The sequence below is a fragment of the Lytechinus variegatus genome, chromosome 17 (genome assembly GCF_018143015.1).
Source record: "Lytechinus variegatus isolate NC3 chromosome 17, Lvar_3.0, whole genome shotgun sequence".
Taxonomy (NCBI): Eukaryota; Metazoa; Echinodermata; class Echinoidea; order Temnopleuroida; family Toxopneustidae; genus Lytechinus; species Lytechinus variegatus.
The window spans coordinates 24,640,995-24,663,392 of record NC_054756.1 but is presented as its reverse complement, the minus strand read 5'-3'; the positions used below and the strand labels follow the sequence as shown (position 1 = coordinate 24,663,392).

At 38.3% G+C, this 22,398-nt stretch overlaps 1 protein-coding gene across 2 annotated transcripts in view; it reads right to left on the bottom strand.

The window, feature by feature from the left end:
- Positions 1-22,398, bottom strand: part of LOC121431411 (brefeldin A-inhibited guanine nucleotide-exchange protein 1-like) — a 49,944-nt gene that overhangs the window by 5,900 nt on the left and 21,646 nt on the right. The window contains exons 12-31 of one of the 2 annotated variants that reach the window (XM_041628976.1): positions 21,098-21,346; positions 19,633-19,846; positions 18,934-19,048; positions 18,202-18,236; positions 17,035-17,290; positions 14,950-15,112; positions 13,601-13,752; positions 12,784-13,071; positions 11,925-12,096; positions 10,980-11,120; positions 8,951-9,120; positions 8,202-8,353; positions 7,281-7,453; positions 6,619-6,779; positions 5,667-5,800; positions 3,972-4,101; positions 3,376-3,514; positions 2,191-2,329; positions 1,061-1,142; positions 65-206 (exon numbers count right to left, since the gene is read on the bottom strand). In XM_041628976.1, the coding sequence (XP_041484910.1) occupies positions 65-206; positions 1,061-1,142; positions 2,191-2,329; positions 3,376-3,514; positions 3,972-4,101; positions 5,667-5,800; positions 6,619-6,779; positions 7,281-7,453; positions 8,202-8,353; positions 8,951-9,120; positions 10,980-11,120; positions 11,925-12,096; positions 12,784-13,071; positions 13,601-13,752; positions 14,950-15,112; positions 17,035-17,290; positions 18,202-18,236; positions 18,934-19,048; positions 19,633-19,846; positions 21,098-21,346 (3,207 nt within the window). The remainder of the gene's footprint in view (positions 1-64; positions 207-1,060; positions 1,143-2,190; positions 2,330-3,375; positions 3,515-3,971; positions 4,102-5,666; positions 5,801-6,618; positions 6,780-7,280; positions 7,454-8,201; positions 8,354-8,950; positions 9,121-10,979; positions 11,121-11,924; positions 12,097-12,783; positions 13,072-13,600; positions 13,753-14,949; positions 15,113-17,034; positions 17,291-18,201; positions 18,237-18,933; positions 19,049-19,632; positions 19,847-21,097; positions 21,347-22,398) is intronic. The other variant, XM_041628977.1, reaches the window with a different exon arrangement.

Below are 22,398 nucleotides of genomic sequence, written 5' to 3'. Positions count from 1 at the left end.
ATCATGCAGTAAGTACAGGGCTTTAGTAAAGCAGGCCAAGGGGGGCAGGCCTCCGAACACTTACTCTGATAATCCGAGGTAGCCTTGCTTGATTTACTATCGGTGCTGTTGACACTAGCCACACTGTGCTGGCTACCCTTCCACTTCAGATTAGATTTCCTCTCTGATGGCGATGATGGCTCCCCTCCAACTTCACTGCCAGCAGGCTACAGGATTTGGAAGACAAAATATGAATAATAAAAGATAGATAATAAAAGAACATAGGATTAACTTGATTTTAATCTAGAAATAATATGGACATAATGATTCATATTCAAAGTCTTTATTTATTTACAATTTCAACAAGATACACATTTACATTAAAGGTCAAGTTCACCCCAACAAAAAATGGATTTGATAAATAGAGAAAAATGAAACAAGTACAATGTTGAACATTTCCTCAAAATTGGACATAAAATAAGAAATTTATGACATTTTTAAGTTTCGCTTATTTTTCACAAAATGCACACTTCAGTGACATGCAAATGAGACAGTCCATGATGTCCCTCACTATTTCTTTTGTTTTTTATTGTTTCAATATACAATATGTAAATTGTAAATGTAGAGATTTTACAATAATGACCAACTTGACTGACCCACAAAAATGTTAAAACAATGATAATTCCACATGTTCAGAGAAGAACAAAACTTTGTTTCACATGACAATGAAGAGAAAATTCAAATATTTCATATCCTGAAATACAAAAGAAATAGTGAGTGATGTCATCAGTCCCCTCGTTTGCATACACACCAGTATGTGCATATAACCATTTTGTGAAATGAAGCAAAACTTTATAATTTTCATAACATTCTTATTTTACATCCGATTTTGATGAAAATGTTCAGCTTAATGCTTGTTGGATTTTTCTCTTTTTATTCAATTTATCTTTTTTGTTGGGGTGGACTTGTTCTTAAAATACTTTAAAATACTTTAAATGCTGAAATTGTTAGGCCATTATGAACCAGAGGGGGCATGGGGGGGGGGAGGTTGCTTGGTTCCTATTTTCTTAATTCAACATACCTCTACTTCATTCTCTGATCTCTGACTGATGATGTCTGTCTCTGTTGTCGAGGGTTGTTCCTCAGGCTTCCAGGATATCAACCTAATCAACGATTATGAGAAAGGATTTTGAGATCAGGAAAACCATTTAATGTATGAAGATGTGGTAAATATTAGAACATTTTTCATATCCTCATTGATTCGTGAAAAAATGAAACAAATGAAAATATGAGAACAATGAAATATGCAAAATGATAAGAATTTATGTTTTCTGCAATCCCAGAATCTTTATCATGATGTAAAATAATCATAATAATAACCAGGGTAGCCACTTCAGTTATAAAACTGCTCTACCAGTGAGCCCTGCATAACAAATCATGTTATCTATACCCAGATCCAATGTTTTGCATTACTTTATTGTTTGAAAAAATAATCAAGGAACTGTGTAGAAAAAAGCAGTACAGAAACATTTTATACATTAAACAAAACAAAAGATGAGTCCATGCCATCCATGTTCACATTACTGACACGAGCAGGGCAGATTAAACATCATGTATAGTTACATGAAGTAGCAAGAGAGTTGGTACGACTCTGCTGGGGGAGGGGGTGGAGAACAAATCCACATCCTGTGTGGAGCGTTGTGGCCCAGTGGATAAGTCTTCTGACTTTGAAACAGAGGGTCGTGGGTTCGAATCCCAGCCATGGCGTAATTTCCTTCAGCAAGAAATTTATCCACATTGTGCTGCACTAGACCCAGGTGAGGTGAATGGGTACCTGGCAGGATTAATTCCTTGAATGCATGAGCGCTGAGAGGAAGCTCGAGCTAAAGCCGGGGTAATAATAACAATAACGTCTCGGAATAGAATATTTCTAGATAGATGGCGCTATATAAATGCCTATTATTATTATTATTATTATCCTCCGGTTGCTCTATTATTGAGCCACCGTACATGTATATGGGCCTGTTGCAGAAAAGTTACTATTGTGGTAACTTTGCCATTCAAAGGTAACTACCATGGTAACAATGCTGATCAACAGCCAATCAGAATCGAGGATTCCATGCAAGTTACCATTGGATGGCAAAGTTAATATAACAGTGACTGTTATGCAACATGCCCTAATTATCAAGACCATATTCACGCAACACTCACCCTTGTGGTATAGTACTTTTGAAGATCTCCAGCATGCAAGCACAGATCCTGTCCCACAGTTCAGGTTGAAAGTCAGGTCCATTAGAGATGACCAACTGCTCCATGCAGTTGGTCCCTGACCTTGCCAGCTGCTCATTATCTGTATATATGAACAGATAAACAACATTATTGGAATCAAAATATTTCTAAACTGCATTTACATTACACGTTTCCTATCTTAACTCGGCTCTTTCCTCATGTTTTAATGATAAAGAGAACTATTTGTGGAGCCTTGTGGCCCAGTGGATTAGTCTTCTGACTTTGAAACAGAAGGTCGTGGGTTTGAATCCCAGCCATGGCGTAATTTCCTTCATCAAGAAATTTATCCACACTGTGCTGCACTCAACCCAGGTGAGGTGAATGGGTACCCGGCAGGATTAATTCCATGAATGCATGAGCGCTGAAAGGCAGCTCGAGCTTAAGCTAGGGTAATAATAATAATAACATCACGCCTTGGAATATTTCTAGATAGATGGCACTATATAAATGACTATTATTATTTTTTCACTAATTATTCCCAGTCAGTTATGAATGATTAGAGTGTCAAATGAGCTGACAAATGGACCTTTTACCTTGTTAGAGATACCTGTCTCAGTTGGTCATCTGTAATGAACAACTCAAGACCATGACCAGAGTGTCAAATGAGCTGACAAATGGACCTTTTACCTTGTTAGCGATACCTGCCTCAGTTGGTCATCTGTAATAAACAACTCAAGACCAGAGTTCATATTAAACCCAAGTTCAGAATATGGACTAAGGATATCATTACTACTACTAACAATAATAATAATAAGCATTCATAATGCAATCTATCAAGAAATAATCTATTCTGTGGGGCATTTTCATTATCATTACCGCAGTTTTAGCTCGAGCTGCCTTCCAGCGCTCTGCGCATTCAAGGAATTAATCCTGCCGGGTACCCATTCACCAAACCTATTTTGAGTGCAGGATAATGTGGGTAAATTTCTTGCTGAAGGAAAACATACCATGATTGGGATTCAAACCCAAGTCCTCCAGATTGAAAGACGACAGTCGTAACCACTTGACCCCGACGCCCCAATATTACATGGTAGAACAGATATAATTACACCTACAAATGAGCTCATTCAACAAAATTACAAAATGGGTAGGGACCCACGGGCTCACCTTGTTGGACACACCAAAGCAGTTGTTGGAGAAGGTCTTCTAAGAGAATATCCTTGAGGATATCAAAGTACTGTGTGAAGACATCTACTATGGCAAACAGTGCGTGGTTGCAGGTTGTCATCATCCACTCAACCTTCTGCTGACAAAAATATTTACGAAAAACATTGAATATTTGATTAGATATACCCTGATATTTCTTTCTTCTCTGGTAGCACATAGAAGCACAGTAGCAGAAAAAGCAGTTAAGTTCAAGAAACTTTAGATAAGAAACTAAATTAACATATGTCTTGATAGAATCAACATTATCATCATCACCATCATCATCATCATCATCGTCGTCATCATCATCATCGTCATCATCGTCATCGTCATCATCATCATCATCAGCATCATCATCATCATAACCATTATCACAATCATGGTCACCTTTACCATAAGCATCATCATCATGATCATCACCACACTACTGTGACCGCCAATACAACCACTATGATCATTATCAAAGGAAAATAAAGCAAATTCATGTATAATTTCAGACACAATACAACGTAGGTCTACATCACATGACTGATCACCTGATCAGTCACCTGACTCACCTCAGCCATCTGATCAGGGAGCTTCATGTTGTCAAATATCCTAAAGACGATCTTGAATAGATCTTTCCACCAGTGCTTCTGAAACGTGTTCCCATAGCTCTTCATGATCTCAAACATCACCGTCAGTCCTCTGTTTGGCAATAAAAAGAATTGGATCTCTGAGCAAGTTAAGTATAGCGGTCCGGCCATCAATAAAAAAATTGTTCTTTTCAGTTCAACGAAAACACTTAACAAGTGGAATGCCTCTGGCCGTCTCACCTGCATCACGCGGTTCAATATAGCAGCAGTGCTGACTTTGCATACTACTCTAACTCGCACAAGATGTTCAGTGATACATGGTTACTCTTATGTCCTCTTTTTATGAACTAGACCAATAAACTTACAGAGATATGATGGTTATTCAACAAAAAACCCCAACATGGCCACAGTTCATTGACCTTACATGACCTTTGACCTTGATCATGTGACCTGAAACTGGAACAGGATGTTCAGTGATACTTGATTACTCTTATGTACAAGTTTCATGAATCAGATCCATAAACTTTCAAAGTTATGATGGTAATTCAACAGATACACCCAATTCGGCTAAAGTTCATTGACCTTTGACCTTGGACATGTGACCTGAAACACGCACAGGATGTTCAGTGATACTTGATTACTCTAATGTCCAAGTTTAACGAACTAGACCAATAAACTTTCAAAGTTATGATGGTATTTCAACAGATACCCCGATTCGGCCAAAGTTCATTGACCCTAAATGACCTTTGACCTTAATCATGAGACCTGAAACTTGCACAAAATGTTCAGTGATGCTTAATTACTATTATGTCCAAGTTTCATGAATCAGATCCATAAACTTTCAAAGTTATGATGGGAATTCAACAGATATCCCCAAATCGGCCAAAGTTCATTGACCCTAAATGACCTTTGACCTTGATCATGTGACCTGAAACTTGCACAAAATGTTCAGTGATGCTTGATTACTATTATGTCCAAGTTTCATGAATCAGATCCATAAACTTTCAAAGTTATGATGGGAATTCAACAGATATCCCCAATTCGTCCAAAGTTCATTGACCCTAAATGACCTTTGACCTTGGTCATGTGATGTGAAACTCATGCAGGATGTTCATTGATACTTGATTAACCTTATGTCCAAGTTTCATGAACTAGGTCCATATATTTTCTAAGTTATGATGACATTTCAAAAACTTAACCTCAGGTTAAGATTTCGATGTTGATTCCTCCAACATGGTCTAAGTTCATTGACCCTAAATGACCTTTGACCTTGGTCATGTGACATGAAACTCTAATAGGATGTTCAGTAATACTTGATTAACCTTATGGCCAAGTTTTATTAACTAGGTCCATATACTTTCTAAGTTATGATGTCATTTCAAAAACTTAACCTCAGGTTAAGATTTGATGTTGACGCCGCCGCCGCCGTCGCCGTCGGAAAAGCGGCGCCTATAGTCTCACTTTGCTTCGCAGGTGAGACAAAAATGAAGGGTGAAGGCCTCCTTTTCTAAGAAATTTATATAAATTACAATAAAAAATGAAATAAAATAGAAACATCTTTATAATCGTGTATGTTGCATATTATCATTATCAATATACACTGGGATTCCACCAAGTACGGAGGGTTCTAACAAAGTACAAGTGGATATTTACAATTAGCAAATTGGCAACACTGACCTCGTTCTGACGTCCAGCTTACACCTATTGATGACTCTCGAAAGTTCAAAGAGAACAGGAAACCACCCTTTGACCCAGATCCTATCATCTTCGGTCACTTGTAGTTCTTGGTCTCCTATATGGTCATGGAACATCTAAGGAAAGGAAGAAAAAGAAGTCATATGGGTCACTCATACAAGTACATGCAGGAAACTCAATTACTTGAAGCTTTATTCAGAGCTGCCAACCTCAATTAAAAAAAAATTCCTATGCTCAATTTCTTGTTATCCTAATTTCAAACCTAAAATCCTATTATGAAATACAATTTTGAAAAACATACCAAAAATCATAATACTGATAAGTTTTAAAAATCTTATTTCTCGGGGAAAAAATCTTATTTACAATGTAGCATCTCTTTCCCCTTAATCCTATTGAACAGGATAAAATCCTATTGACTGGCAGCTCTGTTATTTTAATCAGCATTTGTTCTTCGAATTGGCAACAGTAGTTACTTTTTCAAACTGATTTGTGGTCATGGAACATCTATGAAAAGGCAATAAAAAATCACATGTGTCAATAATAAAATCAGGAAAAATCATTTATTAAAGATTTATGGAAAGTTAACGTGATGTGCCCATCCTGGTATTTTGCTGACTGAACAATACAGATACATTTAAAGCCTTATTTTGATCAGAGTTTTTTCTTCAAATTGGCAATAGTGGTAACTTTTTCAAGTTAATTCTTTACACTTGCAATGCCAGAAATTTTCAAAGTTAATTATTGGTGTCAAATGCTGCCATTGAACATCTATGGAATTCATAAAAGAAAATCCTCAGTTTTAGTTGATCAGCATCTGGAAAGTGCTGGACGATCCACAATATAGTGAGGTGGACGTACATACATTATGGAATCCTTGTAAATAGCGCATAGTTGCCCATTGCAACTTCTACTGATAATCAAATCTGTCACTTACTTGGGGTTTTTCCATGACGTATTTGGCACAATTCCTGATAAGTCGTATTGCTTCCATGCTTGTGTCGGGGAAGGCGGCGTTACAGGCAAACTCCGACAGACACTTGACGGCATCTTGAAAGGAATCCAAGGTCGCTGAGAAGTACTTCTCAAATACTGATGCTGTGTGGAAATATGAAGAAGGGGAAAAGTATAAATAAAATTTGAACTAATTTATAGGAGCATGAAATGTTCAATCTACTATATGAAGGCTCAGAAGTTTTTTAAACTGATCACAAGACTAAATGCTCTCATCACAACTCAGATTTACACTGTTAATATCAATAATAAATAATAATATACAAAATTTATAAAGCACTTTATACGAAAGTTTCAAAGCGCTAAGAAAGAAGGGAAAAAAAATACAAGTACGAGATATCTCAGTAAAAGAACAACAAAGAAACTGAAAGTGATAACACCATTATGAAAAATCAACTATACATACAAATAAATAGATAATCTGCGAATATACACAGTCACAAGCTTGCCACTCCAAGAAGCATCGAGTCAATTTTTTAAAGGAAACCACAATTTTCATGACAAATCAAAATCAAACATCTTGTAGAGATGTATGAATATATCCCATCCCCTTCACCATCGGTGAGATATTTGCTTACTACTTACATATGATATTGCCTGTTGTTTGGAATGCTAGTTCAACGATGCCCTCCTCTTGGTCTGAGGCAGCGAGATGGAAAACGGAGAAGACGTTCTTCCAACCAGAACGGATGTTTCCTGCTTGGGAGTTGACCATCTGAGCTATGCACCGCACCACCATGTCCCGAATGGTAGGTGATCTGGGAAAAAATTGAACCACAGCTACAGTGAACCTCTGATAAGTCAACAGTTTCCTACCTCAGATGAAGGAACATGTAATCAGACCTCTGTAAGGTCCGACTTAAAAAACTTTGATAATGGTCAAATAATAACTGTAATGAACTATTCTACATGTACCATCCCAATCTTACAAAAGTCATAACCTAGCTTGAGCTTTTCAATTTAGCAATTTGGAAGATTCACTGACGCTTTCCAAAATCCTTCATCCCCTGTCATGGCTGAACAACCAATAGCCCCCACAGATCATTAGGCTTGATGAAGCATCCTGGAAGAGTAAGGAATGTCACAACTCAAAAGAAAGTATGTCCAGTTGTCCATATTTTAGTTTGTACATCGTGTCTGTTCTATCACTAATCAGATCATCATGACTCCAATATGCATATATGAAGTTTGAAGTTGAACAATGAAATGGCTCTTCAGTTTTCATTAGAAATAGATATATCAACGTACATAATAACCTTTGTAACCTTGGGCATCGATACTCTTTAACTACCTGTATATGGGAACTCCTTGAACCAAGTTTGAAATTGACCTGTCCAACAAATCTTTGATAACAACAAGAATGAAAATGGAAGAAAGGGACACATCAATGGATAAACTGAAAACATAATGCCCTCAGCAACCAACTATATGTATGAAAGATGGAGGCATTAAAATAGCACAACAATTATGGCTAGAGTCAATAAACTTTTCAATAATAAGACTTACTTATTCCTCTTCATGATATATTCAAAAGGCCTCAAGAAATCTTTCTGGAACTTGAAGTTTGGCAGTTCTCCTTTCTCCAAGAACTTCATGGAGAGTTGACGGAGAGAGTCGATTGCAAAGAAGGCTACATCTTCATTAGGGTTACATCCAACCTAAGGAAGTGTAAATAGTAATGATAATTATAATGATGATAATTATTATTATGATGACAATGATGATAATAATCACATTAATGATAACAGCTATTTATATAAATAGTTACAAAATGCAACCATGGGGAACCATTTCATGAAAAATGTCAGCACTGACTTCTTCTTCTTCTTCTTATATTGGTTTGAGTGGCGATTAGTCATATTTGACTATTGTCGCCATTTACTCTATTAATAAAAATCTCACTTCTCACATAATAAAATTATTACCAATAATAATTTATACATATGTGAAATATTTTTCATGTGCATCCTTCTAATATGAAAAAGGGATGATTATGGTACAGCTTGCCGTAACTCTAATTAAAATGGCATATAAACAAATCTTCGCCAAAAACAAACCGCTAGCTTGTCATTGCTTGACAGATACCATAGGCACAACCAAACACCTATGCTTAAAAGCTAATAACAACCATGGAAAGCTGTCAGATCTGAGAACTTGTCAGTGGACAAATGTTGATAACACACTCCCCAGGTCTATGGTAAGAACATCTGATTGATCATCCAGAGTTCAAAGAACAGTAGAACCTGAGTCCTCACCTTGTTGAAGTGGTTACCCAGGACAGACCATATCCTGGACCACTGCATCCTGACACGTCCCATGTTGTAGTATGAGATCTCTACTATCTTGGTTAAACTGAACATCCTTGGACCGGTCGGTGACTGAAGCTCCTCCATCGATACCTGACACAGGGCCTCCGTAAAGTCAACTACAAATGGAGAGAAGAAATAGAGTTTACATTAAAGCTGCCAAACTGCAAGAGGTCATTGGGGATATACAGGCATTACTAGGATTAGATTTGGGACAGGAATATTCTATGCTACGTGACATGACTAATTGCCCTAGGTTTTGAATTTGGCACCAAATGAACCAACCATTTCAAGGAAAATCATCCATGATAATTCAGCCAGTGCTGACAACTTTCATGCCCCCCACCCACACCGTTACCTCAATATCTCAACAATTCGAAAATATGAACAAACTTGGTAATTTCAACAATTTACAAATATTCTTTCTAGTATCAGATTCAAGAATTCCAGTGGTTTGTAATAGTTGTAAGAGAAATATCACTTAAGATTGATGCTAACTACTACAATGTACTTTATTTTGACTAATAATTACCATATTGCCATTTATTACATTTTCAATGTTCTTCTTTACTTCCTTTCCATTGTGTCCACTGTTTTGAGCAAACAAGTGAAGCAAATGCAATTATACAAACTATTTTACAAACAATGTTGTTTAGTAATGATAGTTACTATAACCAGGGGCCTGTTGCAGAAAGAGTTGCGTTTAAACGCAAATCAAAAAATCAAACGCAAGTCCCAAATGCGCGCTGTTGATTGGTTGAAAATCAAGTTGCGCATGATTTTTAGAGTTGCAATCGATTGCAACTCTTTCTGCAACGGGCCCCAGAGCTGCCAACCTGAAAAAAGAACATTTCAGTATTTTCAAGGCTGAAAATCAGTATTTTGGTGAGGAAATAAGTATTTTCACAGGAATACCATAGGACAACACATAAACTGAAACTTAAGAAATCAGTATTTTGCATTAAACCATCAGTATTCTTCTCTAAAGCCAGGGTAATAATATCCAAGTCCTTTGGAAGCGCATAGAGACGTTATTTATAATGTGTTATGCGCTATACAAGAATTGTCTATTATTATTATTTTCAGTACTAAATACGGAAAATCAGTACTACTTGGCAGCTCTGTATAACTACTTTCAAGGTACCATAATGCTAAACAAAATGTTTTTTTTTTTTTTTTGGGGGGGGGATGCAATATTTGTTGTCACTGATTCTATATGCCTCCTGGTAAAGGAATTAAAAGATTTTTTTTATTCATACACCCATTATAACAGCAGCTGCAATTAATATTACTTCAGTATTAATTCCTGCTATTGACAATGAATATAAGATCCCGGATGTAGCTTACGCCATGTACTTATGTGACCCAACAACTGCTGGTAGCTTGAAGATAGGAATAGTTCACAGCAAGAGGGACACAAGTAGCAAGTTTAATAATGCCTGTTCCAAAAAGGTAACAAGATTCAGAACACAATGCACAAGTGGATGTAACTAGACTAGCATGAGCTACAGGTACTAGTACAGGGTTCCCACAGAATTCCATGACTTTTCAATGACTAAACTGCTGCTTTCCATGGCTTCCTGTGACGGCCCGGGATTTGTGTAGAATTTTGGATGTCACAAGACTGGGAAAAATTATAATAGCAGAGTATGAGAGTTGCGAGACACTAAAAACTGGAAAGCTGCCATAGCCAAGAGGTAAATGCAATTCTGTGACTTTTCCATGACTTTCCACAAATTTTTTCCCAATTCCCTGACTTTCCCCTGACTCTCCATGAACACAAATTTTTCCATGATTTTGCATGACAGTGGGAACCCTGTAGTAGACTGGAAGTTGTTGCGTATCACACACCCCCCTCCCAAAAAGAGTAGAATTTTTACTCAGCGCACAAGTGCTGCATACATCCCAGAACTTTGGGTTATTGTCGATAGTGAGAATTCAGTGCAAAGAAATGATAAAATATAGGTGGAGAACTGACCTATAGCATCCCCATCTAGTCTGGTCGAGCTGGTGAATATCCTGTCCACGGCTACAACAAACCTCTGGGTAGACGTCTTGTTCATGGCTTCCTGTAAACTAGCAATCTGCTTCTGATCGAGATTGGCCATTCGAGATGGAACTGAAAAATAATGAAAAAAAAGAACAATATCGTAGACAGAATAATAGCAATATGATTCTGATCCAGACTGACCTTTTGAGATGGAACTGAAAATACACATAAAGCCAAAAAGATAGAATTTTAACAAACTGCTAGATTGGCCATTTGAGATGTAACTGTAAAGTAAACAATCATCAAAATAGACTGAAAAAATATTTTGCTATAATTCTATTTTATAATTTATCAAAATAGACAGAAAAAGACACTGCTATAATTTTATTGGCCTTTGATGATCATATGTGATGTTATGAAACTATTACTAATGACAGTATCAGGGGACATGTGAAGAGAAATGAAAGAATGTCGTTCTGATGACCTGGGGACAATTTAGTCAGTGCAGACAACTTTCGTGAAAACCCCCCCCCTGGGCTTGATCCGACTATGACCATACTGCTCATTGTATACCACAATCGTCTGGCACATAATTTTTCATTCACACAAATTAATATCGTGGCTTGAGCCTGGCAGCCTACAAGCATTGGTGGGCTTGGATTCTAGTAGGCCATGTTAATCACACACATAAAACAAAAACACTCCGTCCGTCGGATAGGATGTTAAATGGGGGAGAGTCACCACCTTTGCACGTTAGGAACCCGCTGCACTATACGAGTATACGAGTAGGGGGAAACCCCGATGTAGTGGTCCATCTGCACTCCCCCAATCAGTTATATCAGGAGGAGAGACCTGCGGGTCATAGTGATTCAGTTTGCTTTTCGCCTCCCAGGAACAGGTGACGCCAAACAAATAATATTGCTAATAACTTACTGTCGCCCGACTCCAGCATGTCATTCTGATGACCCGGACTTGACCCGACCATGACCGTACTACTTTGACCGCCTGACCCCATTGACCCTGATGATGTCGTTGATAAGAACTTTGTCTTGACCCCTGTGCCAATGAGTTGAGCTAGCTCTAACTGTGAGATGCATTTCAGCATCTAGGAAAGACGAGAGGGGGGGGGAACGAAAAGGAGATTGAAAAGAAGGTATTTAGCTGGTAGTGAACAAGTTGTGAGATGATGATGATGAGGATAATGATAATAATATTGATAATTGTAATAATAATAACAAAAATAATAGCAACAATAAGGATACTGAAATGAAGGAATTGTGCTAGGTCAGTTGCTACTTAACAAATTGTACGATGATGATAATTATAATCATAATCATGATAATAATAACAATAAGAATATTGAAATGAAGGAATGAAGTCAAACACTACTAAACAAATATGACAAACATAAAATATAATAACACATGATATACATAAATTCGTAACTATCATCACAACGAATAATCCTGTATTAATAAGTCAAGTACCCGATTTGCTTCTTGCATCAAGGAATGTAAAATCATTTGCTACAGCTAAAATTTACCTTTCAATTGTAAACTTAAAAAAATAGTGCAATTGATTGCAAATATATTTTTCCAATACCCCTTGAGACTTACAACTAGGATAACTTTGCCAGAATGGTCACTACCATAGAAACATTGATTGCGATTGTCTGCTGAGCCCGTTTTCATGGAAGTTGCCCTAATCACAGTTACCATAGTTGTAACTGACAATAAGCTTCATGAACACAAAAGATTTTGTATTTTCTCACAAAGACACATTGGGTACATACCTCAAGCCACGATTTTCCTAGATAGTTGCCGTCTGTATGTGCGACAGTGATCAATGTCTTAATTGTTTCAATGTTCTTAGTCTTCATTTCGACTATGGATGAGTTTGTGGTGAGGAGAGTGAACCTGGAGAGGGCTTGGACGTAGGCATTCCGCTCCATCTCCATGTGAAAGATGCAGGAGATGCGAATGGCGCAGCAGATGCCGTTGAGGCAAAGGTTGGCGATCTCGGGATCGTCACAGTCCTGGAGGCCGACACTGAAGGCAGCTAAGAAGGGTGTCCATGCCTCCTGAAACAAAATAAGAGTTCAGACATTGGACTGATCGAAATTACGAGAAAATGTTGGAGCAAAGATTAGTGATCTTGGTCTTACAAATTTAACAGTAAGCAGCCAGATGCTGAAGGTAGCTAGGAAGGATGTCCAAGCCTCCTAAAGTTCAAGCAGGGTTTAAACATATAGGTTCATAAGAGTATGAGAAAATGATCTCAAACAGTGGGAGATCCCGATGGTGCAGCAAATGCATTAGTGATCTTGAACTTAGATTAATTCAGTGCTGCAGCCCGACACTGAAGGCAGCTCGGAAGGATATCCAAGCCTCCTAAAATAATGAGGGTTTAAACATTTAGTCGAGACAAGGCTATTGACGAATGTTTAGTGTCCTCAGGATAGTCCATTTCTGCAGGCAAACTTACTGAGGGCAGCTAGGAGGGGTCTCCACGTTTCAAGAAAACTTCAAATTGTTCAAATTCATATACAGTACATCTCTAATTTCTGATTTTTATGGCAGACTGAATGATGAAAATATGAATGTACGTACCTTAAACATTGGCCTGACGTGTTCTAAATGGGTAGCACTAGTAAAGCTGGACGGTACATGGCTAACGCTCTCCATCAAACTCTTGGCTGTCGATGATATAGCATCCATCTCAATGTTGTAAAACAATTTCCTCTGTTTCTCACTTGTCACAGCTGAAGTCATAAGAGAAATGAAAAAAAATCAACACTAGGCCTCGGAGTAAAACTAGAACAATCAACGCATTCAATCAGTTTACCAACAATTGGCCACCGAATACTACTAATCAAATGTTCGCCAGATGTTGATAACTGATTTGAGACATTCGATTATCAAAAGTTCATGACTATAATCTTTGATATTTGACAACGAAGTGCAAGATAACAAATGAAATTTATGCTAAAATTGAATGAATTCCAATCTTTGTAACTCTTTAAAAAACACGACAATGAAGGCTCCGCCGGTGACCATGCATCATTCAGCTGTGTTTATGTGTATGTAGACGCTGTAGTGGATACAAAAAAAAAATAATAATACCCGAATTTTTATATAGCACTTTTCCCAGAATGGTTCAAAGCGCGTTACAGCTTATAATTACCCCAGTCATTGGATTCATTTCAATCCTGCACGAAAAGTGCACAATTTCCACTCCTTGGGGAGCATTCATTGCAGCCTCATTATGGCGCTGGCAAATTCAAACATACAATATCTTTTCGCATCCTACCGAGTACCCATTTAGCACCTGGGTTGAGAGTGGCAGTGTGGTTTAACGCCTTGCCAAAGGGCGCTAGACCACGGTGGGGTTCAAACACACAACCCTCTGTTTACAAGGTGAGAATCAGAACCAATACACCACAGCTAATAATAATAATAATGTGACTTTAAAAGTGCCAAATCCACTCTGTAGAATGCTCAAGGCGCACAAAGAGCTAAGAGTTAAATAAAAATGTTTTTAGAAGATTTTTGAAAGTCTTGACAGAGGTAGGCCTACATCTTTTTTATGTCTTCAGAAAGGCTATTCCACAAAGTGGGGCATGCAAAAGATGATCTCCCCCCAAGTTTTTGAAACTTCTGGAATAACAAAGTAGCCAGAAGTGGATGAGTGCAAAGACCTACTTGGTCTGTAGTAATTAGTAAATGAAAGACCGTACTGTGGTGCTGATCCAAGAATACTATGAAAAGCAAGCAACAAAATCTTAAAGATAATCTGATTTTTGATAGGGAGCCAGTCCGGCTTGAGTCAGCTCACTCATTGTGTGACCACTGGTAGGTCATTTAAATAGGCCAACTTTTTATGGAATTCCTGATAATCCAGGAACAATTGTGAATAATTATGACTTTTCTTCATAGTCGGCAGCTCTGATCTAACTAACCTGATGTCTTTGGGTTTGGTTTGTTGCTTGCAGTCTTCATCTTGATCTCATTTCCAGCGATCTCATCATAGATATCGGACAAGTAGTCTGTAGGAAGGTCTTTCTGGTCGTTGATACCGCGGTTCATCCGGATGTACTCCTCCTTCGACATCTTCTTCTTCACCTGATAACAGGAGAATAAAAGCAAGATGTGGTTTGGACAGGTGAAAGTCTCTCTATAAGAATGATTAAGGAGTTTTTGCTCAACGTGCAAGACGCATTCAAGAACACAGAAAATGTATTGTCAAATATCCTTCGTCACGAAGAACCACCAAGAAGTCTGTTGGAAATTGGTGAATAAAAACACCAGTTTTGTCCTGGACTCTGGAAAAATGATATTATTTGCAATTTTTTGTCAGCAAAAAGATTTCAGGACGAAACTGCTGTTCTGGTTCACTAAAATTCAACAAAGTCCTCCAAGCTGTTCTTTGTCATTTGAAGGGCATTATCAATAGATTTACTATGTTCTTGAATCTGCGAAGTGTTGCACTGCAAAAAACTCCCTACTGTCATTCGGCAAGGCATCAATCAAACCTTTGTCATTTGTGCTTATATTGTGATGCCACTCCTTTGCGTTAATCTTGAGAGACTGCTCGACGAGAATGTACTAAAACACCAAGCATTAATCATTACGTTTCTCTTTCAAGGTGAGTCAAACTTCTTTTTAACACTCCAGGGGAGGGAGGGGCGGTTTTTCACAAAGAGTTAAGTGTGACTTAGAGCAACGCTTAACCCTATCTAGGCCAGGGGGGGGTCTCGGAGGCCCCCCCTCAATAAATTGTGCAATATTTTAGCCGCGCGAAATTTTTTGACCGCGCCGCTCGCTGACTTTTTACTTTCAAGTCTTGCGCAACTTTTGAGACCAATTTTGCGTCACCTGGGTACGTGGTTCCGAAATTACGCAACATTATGTAAGTGCATGTCAGACCAAAAATTGCTCAAAAACGTGATTTTGTGTACAAAGTCAATGCAAATTGTGTTTTCAACCAAAATTCATAAATGCATGATTATTTTTAGTTTTGCTGGTCTAAATGTAATTATTTTATGCTTTTTATGATCACAGAAGAGTCCCCAACAAATTTCATTGAAAAAACAATAAAAAACAAAAGGTCAAAAAACAAAGAAATACATAAGAAATTGCAAAAAACAATATAATACATAAGAAAATGATTTGATATCGCAATTTTTTTCATGTACACTTGCTAAGAACACCACAAAGAGTTTCTATACCAAGAATTAGTACATTTGGAGCTTTATTTAGGGAGTTAGAGGAAAAAGTATGATTTCGCATACTAATTACGCATAAATTAGCAAAATCATGTAATAGCAATTCCCATGAAATAAATTACTATACGATCGTGTAGATATGTCCGAGGCAACCCGTGTGCCAATTTTCGGCGCGATCGCGCGGTCGACTGCCGAGATCTTAGGGGGGGGGCCTGGGAGGCCCCCCCGGCCATATGAACTCCCAAAATACCCCGGCCAAGATAGGGTTAAATTCTCAATTGAGTGCGGTATATAAGGCATCATCACATTAGTAGTCAGATCATGCAAAGAGGACGCAAACTGCTGCATATTAATCAATAAGATTGCTTGTTACATACCATGTGTGCCCCAGCATTTAAGCATAACACTTAACTACTTGTAAAACACCACTCAGTTTTCTTGTGATATCACTTCTAGTTCTACTGATTAATCCTTTTTTTCCCTGTGCTTGGGGATTCATTGTTCAGTTAAATATTTCTTTTATTTTGACATACAGGTGTGTTGGCTCAGTTGGTAGATCGTCCATCTCACAACCGGGAGGTCAGGAGTTCAAATCCACATCAGACCAATAGAAGTTAAAAGATGGGAGTTGCTGCTACCTTGTTTGGCATTCAATGATTAAAGGGATAGAGCCTAAACGATCTGGTGCTGTACGGCAGCTGCCGGGCTCACGATCACTTTCATTTTCAGAGTATTTCATTTCATATCTATTTCGAACAATAAAATATGGACTTTAATTTTTTTTTCATTTCATGAACAAATAACTATCATCTCACTAACCTGTGAACTATGTAGATCTGTAGTCAGAAGGATAATGGAGTAGGCCAGCACGTACGCAGCATCCGCACTGGCAAAGATACCCTGCGTGGGGTTGTCCTCGAAGTAGCGAGAAGCAAACTTCTCCATCATACGATCGATCTTCTGGGCCTCCCCCGGAAGGCGGAAGCCGGCAAGAAACATGCGAAGCGCCCCCACAAAGTCGACGCCGGTGAAGTCGAACTCATCCACGTACGCGTACATGCATTCTTTGTTGAACCTTGAAAAGAATGGTAGATATCATAAATAGTTACTGAATGCATATAGCACAGAAACTCAGCATATCTTTATGAAATAAAAGAATTTTAGTTGGTTATGTCTTGATACTGGACCCAAGACATAACCTCAGAAAATATATAAAAATGCAATTTTCCAACTGTTACGAACATACAGAAATCGATTCTGTTTAAAATTTGGAATAAAGTTACAATCCAACACTAAAAAAAAACGTATTACACATCCTATTTTCTATGAAAACTGTTAACTTAGCACTGTTCTGGCCTACAGATACTACACATCCGTACTACAGACATAAGACTTAAAATTGCCCACAACTAACTTCTCTGTTTGTTCCTTTGCTTATTCTTCTCCATTTATCATAGTTGCATTAATATTTTCAACAATATCCTGAAATTTGCACCAATATATATAGTGAGTGATTGTATTACCGACCGGCCTTGTATTACCGAACGCGCGCATCATATGCGTCAGAAAATATTCAAATACGCTCAAACCTCTGCAACTTCCTTCCAAAGGGAACTTAAATAGAAAAATGATGAAAAATTATCAAAAACACAATTTTGAAGTCTTTATATCCTCAAAACAATAAAATATGGTCAAAATAGCTCATCAGTGACTTTGTTGTTTTCCCAACTTTTCCCATAGAAAACACACGTTCGGTAATACGATACCTTTTCAAGTGACCAAAATATTTCACTTGCGAAGAGGGGTCCGATTGGAAGCTGATGTCGTAAAAATGAAAAACAATTTCGGCGAAATTTCTGCATGTTTATATTTTGTAGGTATTTGTGTATTTATGGTGAAAGTTTGGTGAATTTTATTGGAATAATGTGTTTGATATGATCAAATTCATGAAAAGTGTTCGGTAATACGATCCACTACCATACTTACAGGTCTCTCTCGCCCATGAACTCTCCAATTACAGTCTGTATAAGAAAACGAGGTAAAGAACAATATATTACACAGGTTACAAAAGGATATTCACTGAAACATTCACATTGAATGAGTATAATTATGCAGCTACATGCAAATCATACTGCACAGGCAAGAGGCCCGTAACATAGACTTTAGGGCTTGATTTTTAGAATTAATAATAATATATGCAATCAATTGCAGAAATCAATCTAATAAGCTAGCACTGAGCTTTACATGTGGGTTTCTTCTTGGCCCTCAGAATGGTCACTTGCTCATTGCTGACCATCATGACCCTGACTTGACCATTGGCCTAGTGTGAGAGGAGCTTTAGGCCAGTATTGTGTGCGTGGCTGGATATCCAAGGCTAAGGCCAAGATCAATGACTTCAGACCACTAAGGCCAAGGCAACATAATGGAGTACTGAAGTGTGACATTATCAATTTTCCTTTCTTTGCATTTCAGCTTTTTGATACCATATTTTCAGCAGAGCATGATGAAAAACCTCAACAACCTTTAATCAGTGACTTATTGGTCTGGTCCTAAATGTTGTGAGCCAGGCAAGCGGTACATTGCTATCAATGGAGCTGAGGTCATATCTTAGGCCCCCATGGGCCGATTCCCACGAAATTTGGATAATGGGCGTTTTTTATCATGCCCTGCCAAGGCCGGCCCCGAGGAGCCCAACACTACTTTAGTCATCCTAACTACCTTTTCTAATCTTTCATCTTTGTGGAAGAACCTTGCAATGTCTTCGGGCCTCTTTCCGAGCAATCCATGTTCCTGTAGATACTGTATGCCTTTGATTGGTTTCCTTTTGTTGAATCTGAAGACAAGTAAACAAGAGAAAAAAAAATAGAAATAACATAACCATACCTCAAGACAGGTGCTGTGGGGAAAAACAGGGCCTTGTCTTACAAAGAGTTGTGATTGATCTGATTAATCACAACAATGGACAGCCAGTAACGTCAACAGCTTTTATGCATGTTTGTTCAAAATATTTCATATATCAATCATAACTCTTTGTAAGACGGGGCTCAGGCTGTGGCATCTTACTTGTATGCCTATCAGATCCTCAAAAATGTTTTAATGATTCATTTGTTTGCGATTTGCCAGGCTGGCGTTTCATAACCTAATGGTAAGTTACGAGTGACTTTACAAGCGACCGGTGACCCTTTCTTAGGAACTAAATCAACACCAATAAAAATATGATGTGTATCACTTACTACAAGAAAGGATCACCAGACATTCTTACAGTTGCTCGTAACTTACGAACAGCTTTTTGAAACACCAGGTATGCTATTGATAATAAAACACAAGCAAAACAACAATAACAACAACAATAATAATGACGATGACAATGATGATGACCATGATGATGATAACAATAACAATAATAATAGAACTTACATTTCAATTCCCTGTTCCATGATTTCCTTCTGTTGCTTGATCGTCTCAAACTGCTCAGGGCTGTCTGAGGGCAGGGTCTGGCTTGAGTTGAGGTTGACAGCTCCTAGAGAGCCTGATGGCGTGGAGTTTAGGGAGTTCTGGCTGCCGCAGCTGGTCATGGTACCCTTCCCGCTGTCAGCATCCGTTTGGTCCATTCCTACAGCTTTCTCTTGACCTGTAGGTCCAGAACAATGGAAGCATGTCATGAAACAATTAATTATGATAAATATAGGAAAAATCCTAGAGTCTGGTGGGGTCAGGTTCAGAGAGTTCTGGCTGCCGCAGCTGGTCATGGTACCGTTCCCGCTGTCTGCATCCGTTTGGTCCATTCCTACAGCTTTCTCTTGACCTGTAGGTCCAGAACAATGGAAGCATGTCATGAAACAATTAATTATGATAAATATAGGAAAAATCCTAGAGTCTGGTGGGGTCAGGTTCAGAGAGTTCTGGCTGCCGCAGCTGGTCATGGCACCCTTCCCGCTGTCAGCATCCGTTTGGTCCATACCTACAGCTTTCTCTTGACCTAGGGGTACAGAACAGGTGAAGCGTTTCATGAAAGCAATTATTTAAGATTAATACAGGAAAGCTCCTAAAGATTAATACACAAAAGTTCCTACAGAGCCTTGATGGGGTGGAGTTCAGAGAGTTCTGGCTGCCGCAGCTGGTCATGGTACCCTTCTTCCTGTCAGCATCAGTTTGGTCCATTCCTACAGCTTTCTCCTGACCTGCAGGTGCAGAACAGTGGAAGCATGTCATGAAACGATTAATTAATCATGATAAATATAGGAAAAATCCTAGGGTCTGGTGGGGTCAGGTTCAGAGAGTTCTGGCTGCGAAGCTGGTCATGGTACCCTTCCCGCTGTCTGCATCCGTTTGGTCCATTCCTACAGCTTTCTCTTGACCTGTAGGTCCAGAACAGTGGAAGCATGTCATGAAACGATTAATTATGATAAATATAGGAAAAATCCTAGAGTCTGGTGGGGTCAGGTTCAGAGAATTTTGGCTGCCACCTGTAGGTACAGAACAGGGGAAGCATTTCTCATGAAGCGATTTAATAATTAGGATTATAAAAAGGAAAGTTCCTAGAACAAGTCTACGCTAAGATAAATTAGCAGGCAGATTAAGATCAAGACAAAGTTCTTAGCTTCTATACATGTACATGTAGTTCAATTTGCAGAATAGGTTAAAAATATACCTTCACTTACTCGTATCAGCTTGTTGATTTGGATTTTAAAAAGTCTTTGCTTATATAGGGTAGCTTGCAGAGTAGCATAAACAAAAATCTTTGCTTGCATATATCAACTTTATACAGATTAGGAAAGAAATAATTCTTTGCTTTTACTACATGTAGTTTGCATATTCAACACAATACATGTAGGTCTTAATTTTGATACATCACCTCATAGACCAGGATTCCTTTCCTTACCTAGATTAGCTTGCAGATTAGGATTAACATAGAGGTCCTTGCTCCACTCCACCATACACTTGAGGATAGAGACGAGGCAGTCTAATCCCTTTACTCTCATCCTCTTCTCCTGCTGGGGTGTTGCTCCGAGCTCGATGGCATGTCGACCTTGAGCGATCTTGGACAGGTCGTTGACCAGCCTCTCAAAGATGTTGGCACTGGACAGGTCACAGTCGTAGTTGAGGTATATGTCCACCACACACTGGGCATCTGAAAGATTTAGGTGAATAAGACCTCAACATGAATTAAACAAACATATGTAACTGCTATTAGTCAAATTTGGTTTTCAGAATATGTTTGAGTAATGTTGGCAGGGTCATTGACCAGCCTCTAAAAGATATTAGCATTGGACATGTCGCAGTTGTAGTTGAGGTATCTGTCCACGATACATTGGGCATCAGCAAGATTTAGTAAGAAAAGTCCCCAATATTTATCTAACAAACATATAGGTATATGACTTTTATTAAGCTAATGTTTGATTTCCAGAATAAGCTTGAGTAATCTCGGTAAGGTCAATGACCAGCTTCTTGAATATGTTAGCAATGGAAATGTCTCAGACATAGTTGAGGTATATGTCCACAACACACTGTGCATCTGAGAGACTTAGTGAATGAGACAGCATATGCATTTAACAAACTCAGATAACTGTTATTAGGCTTATTTTGATTCACAAATAAGTTTGAGAATGGAGAATTTCACTTCAGATTAAGTCTTGGCATAGTACCTAAATCCTTTAAACAATCCATTCTTTATACACCGTTTCTTTTCCCCTAGTACAAACATTAGGTTCCTCTTGCTGAAACAACCTGGGTACCGTCTTTAAAAGAGTTATGATTGATCCGATCAACCTCAACTAAGTCTTGATATAGTACCTAAATCCTTTAAACAATCCATTCTTTATACACCGTTTCTTTTCCCCTAGTACAAACGTTTGGTTCCTCTTGCTGAAACAACCTGGGTACCGTCTTTAAAAGAGTTATGATTGATCCAATCAACCTCAACTAAGTCTTGGCATAGTACCTAAATCCTTTAAACAATCCATTCTTTATACACCGTTTCTTTTCCCCTAGTACAAACGTTTGGTTCCTCTTGCTGAAACAACCTGGGTACCGTCTTTAAAAGAGTTATGATTGATCCAATCAACCTCAACTAAGTCTTGGCATAGTACCTAAATCCTTTAAACAATCCATTCTTTATACACCGTTTCTTTTCCCCTAGTACAAACGTTTGGTTCCTCTTGCTGAAACAACCTGGGTACTGTC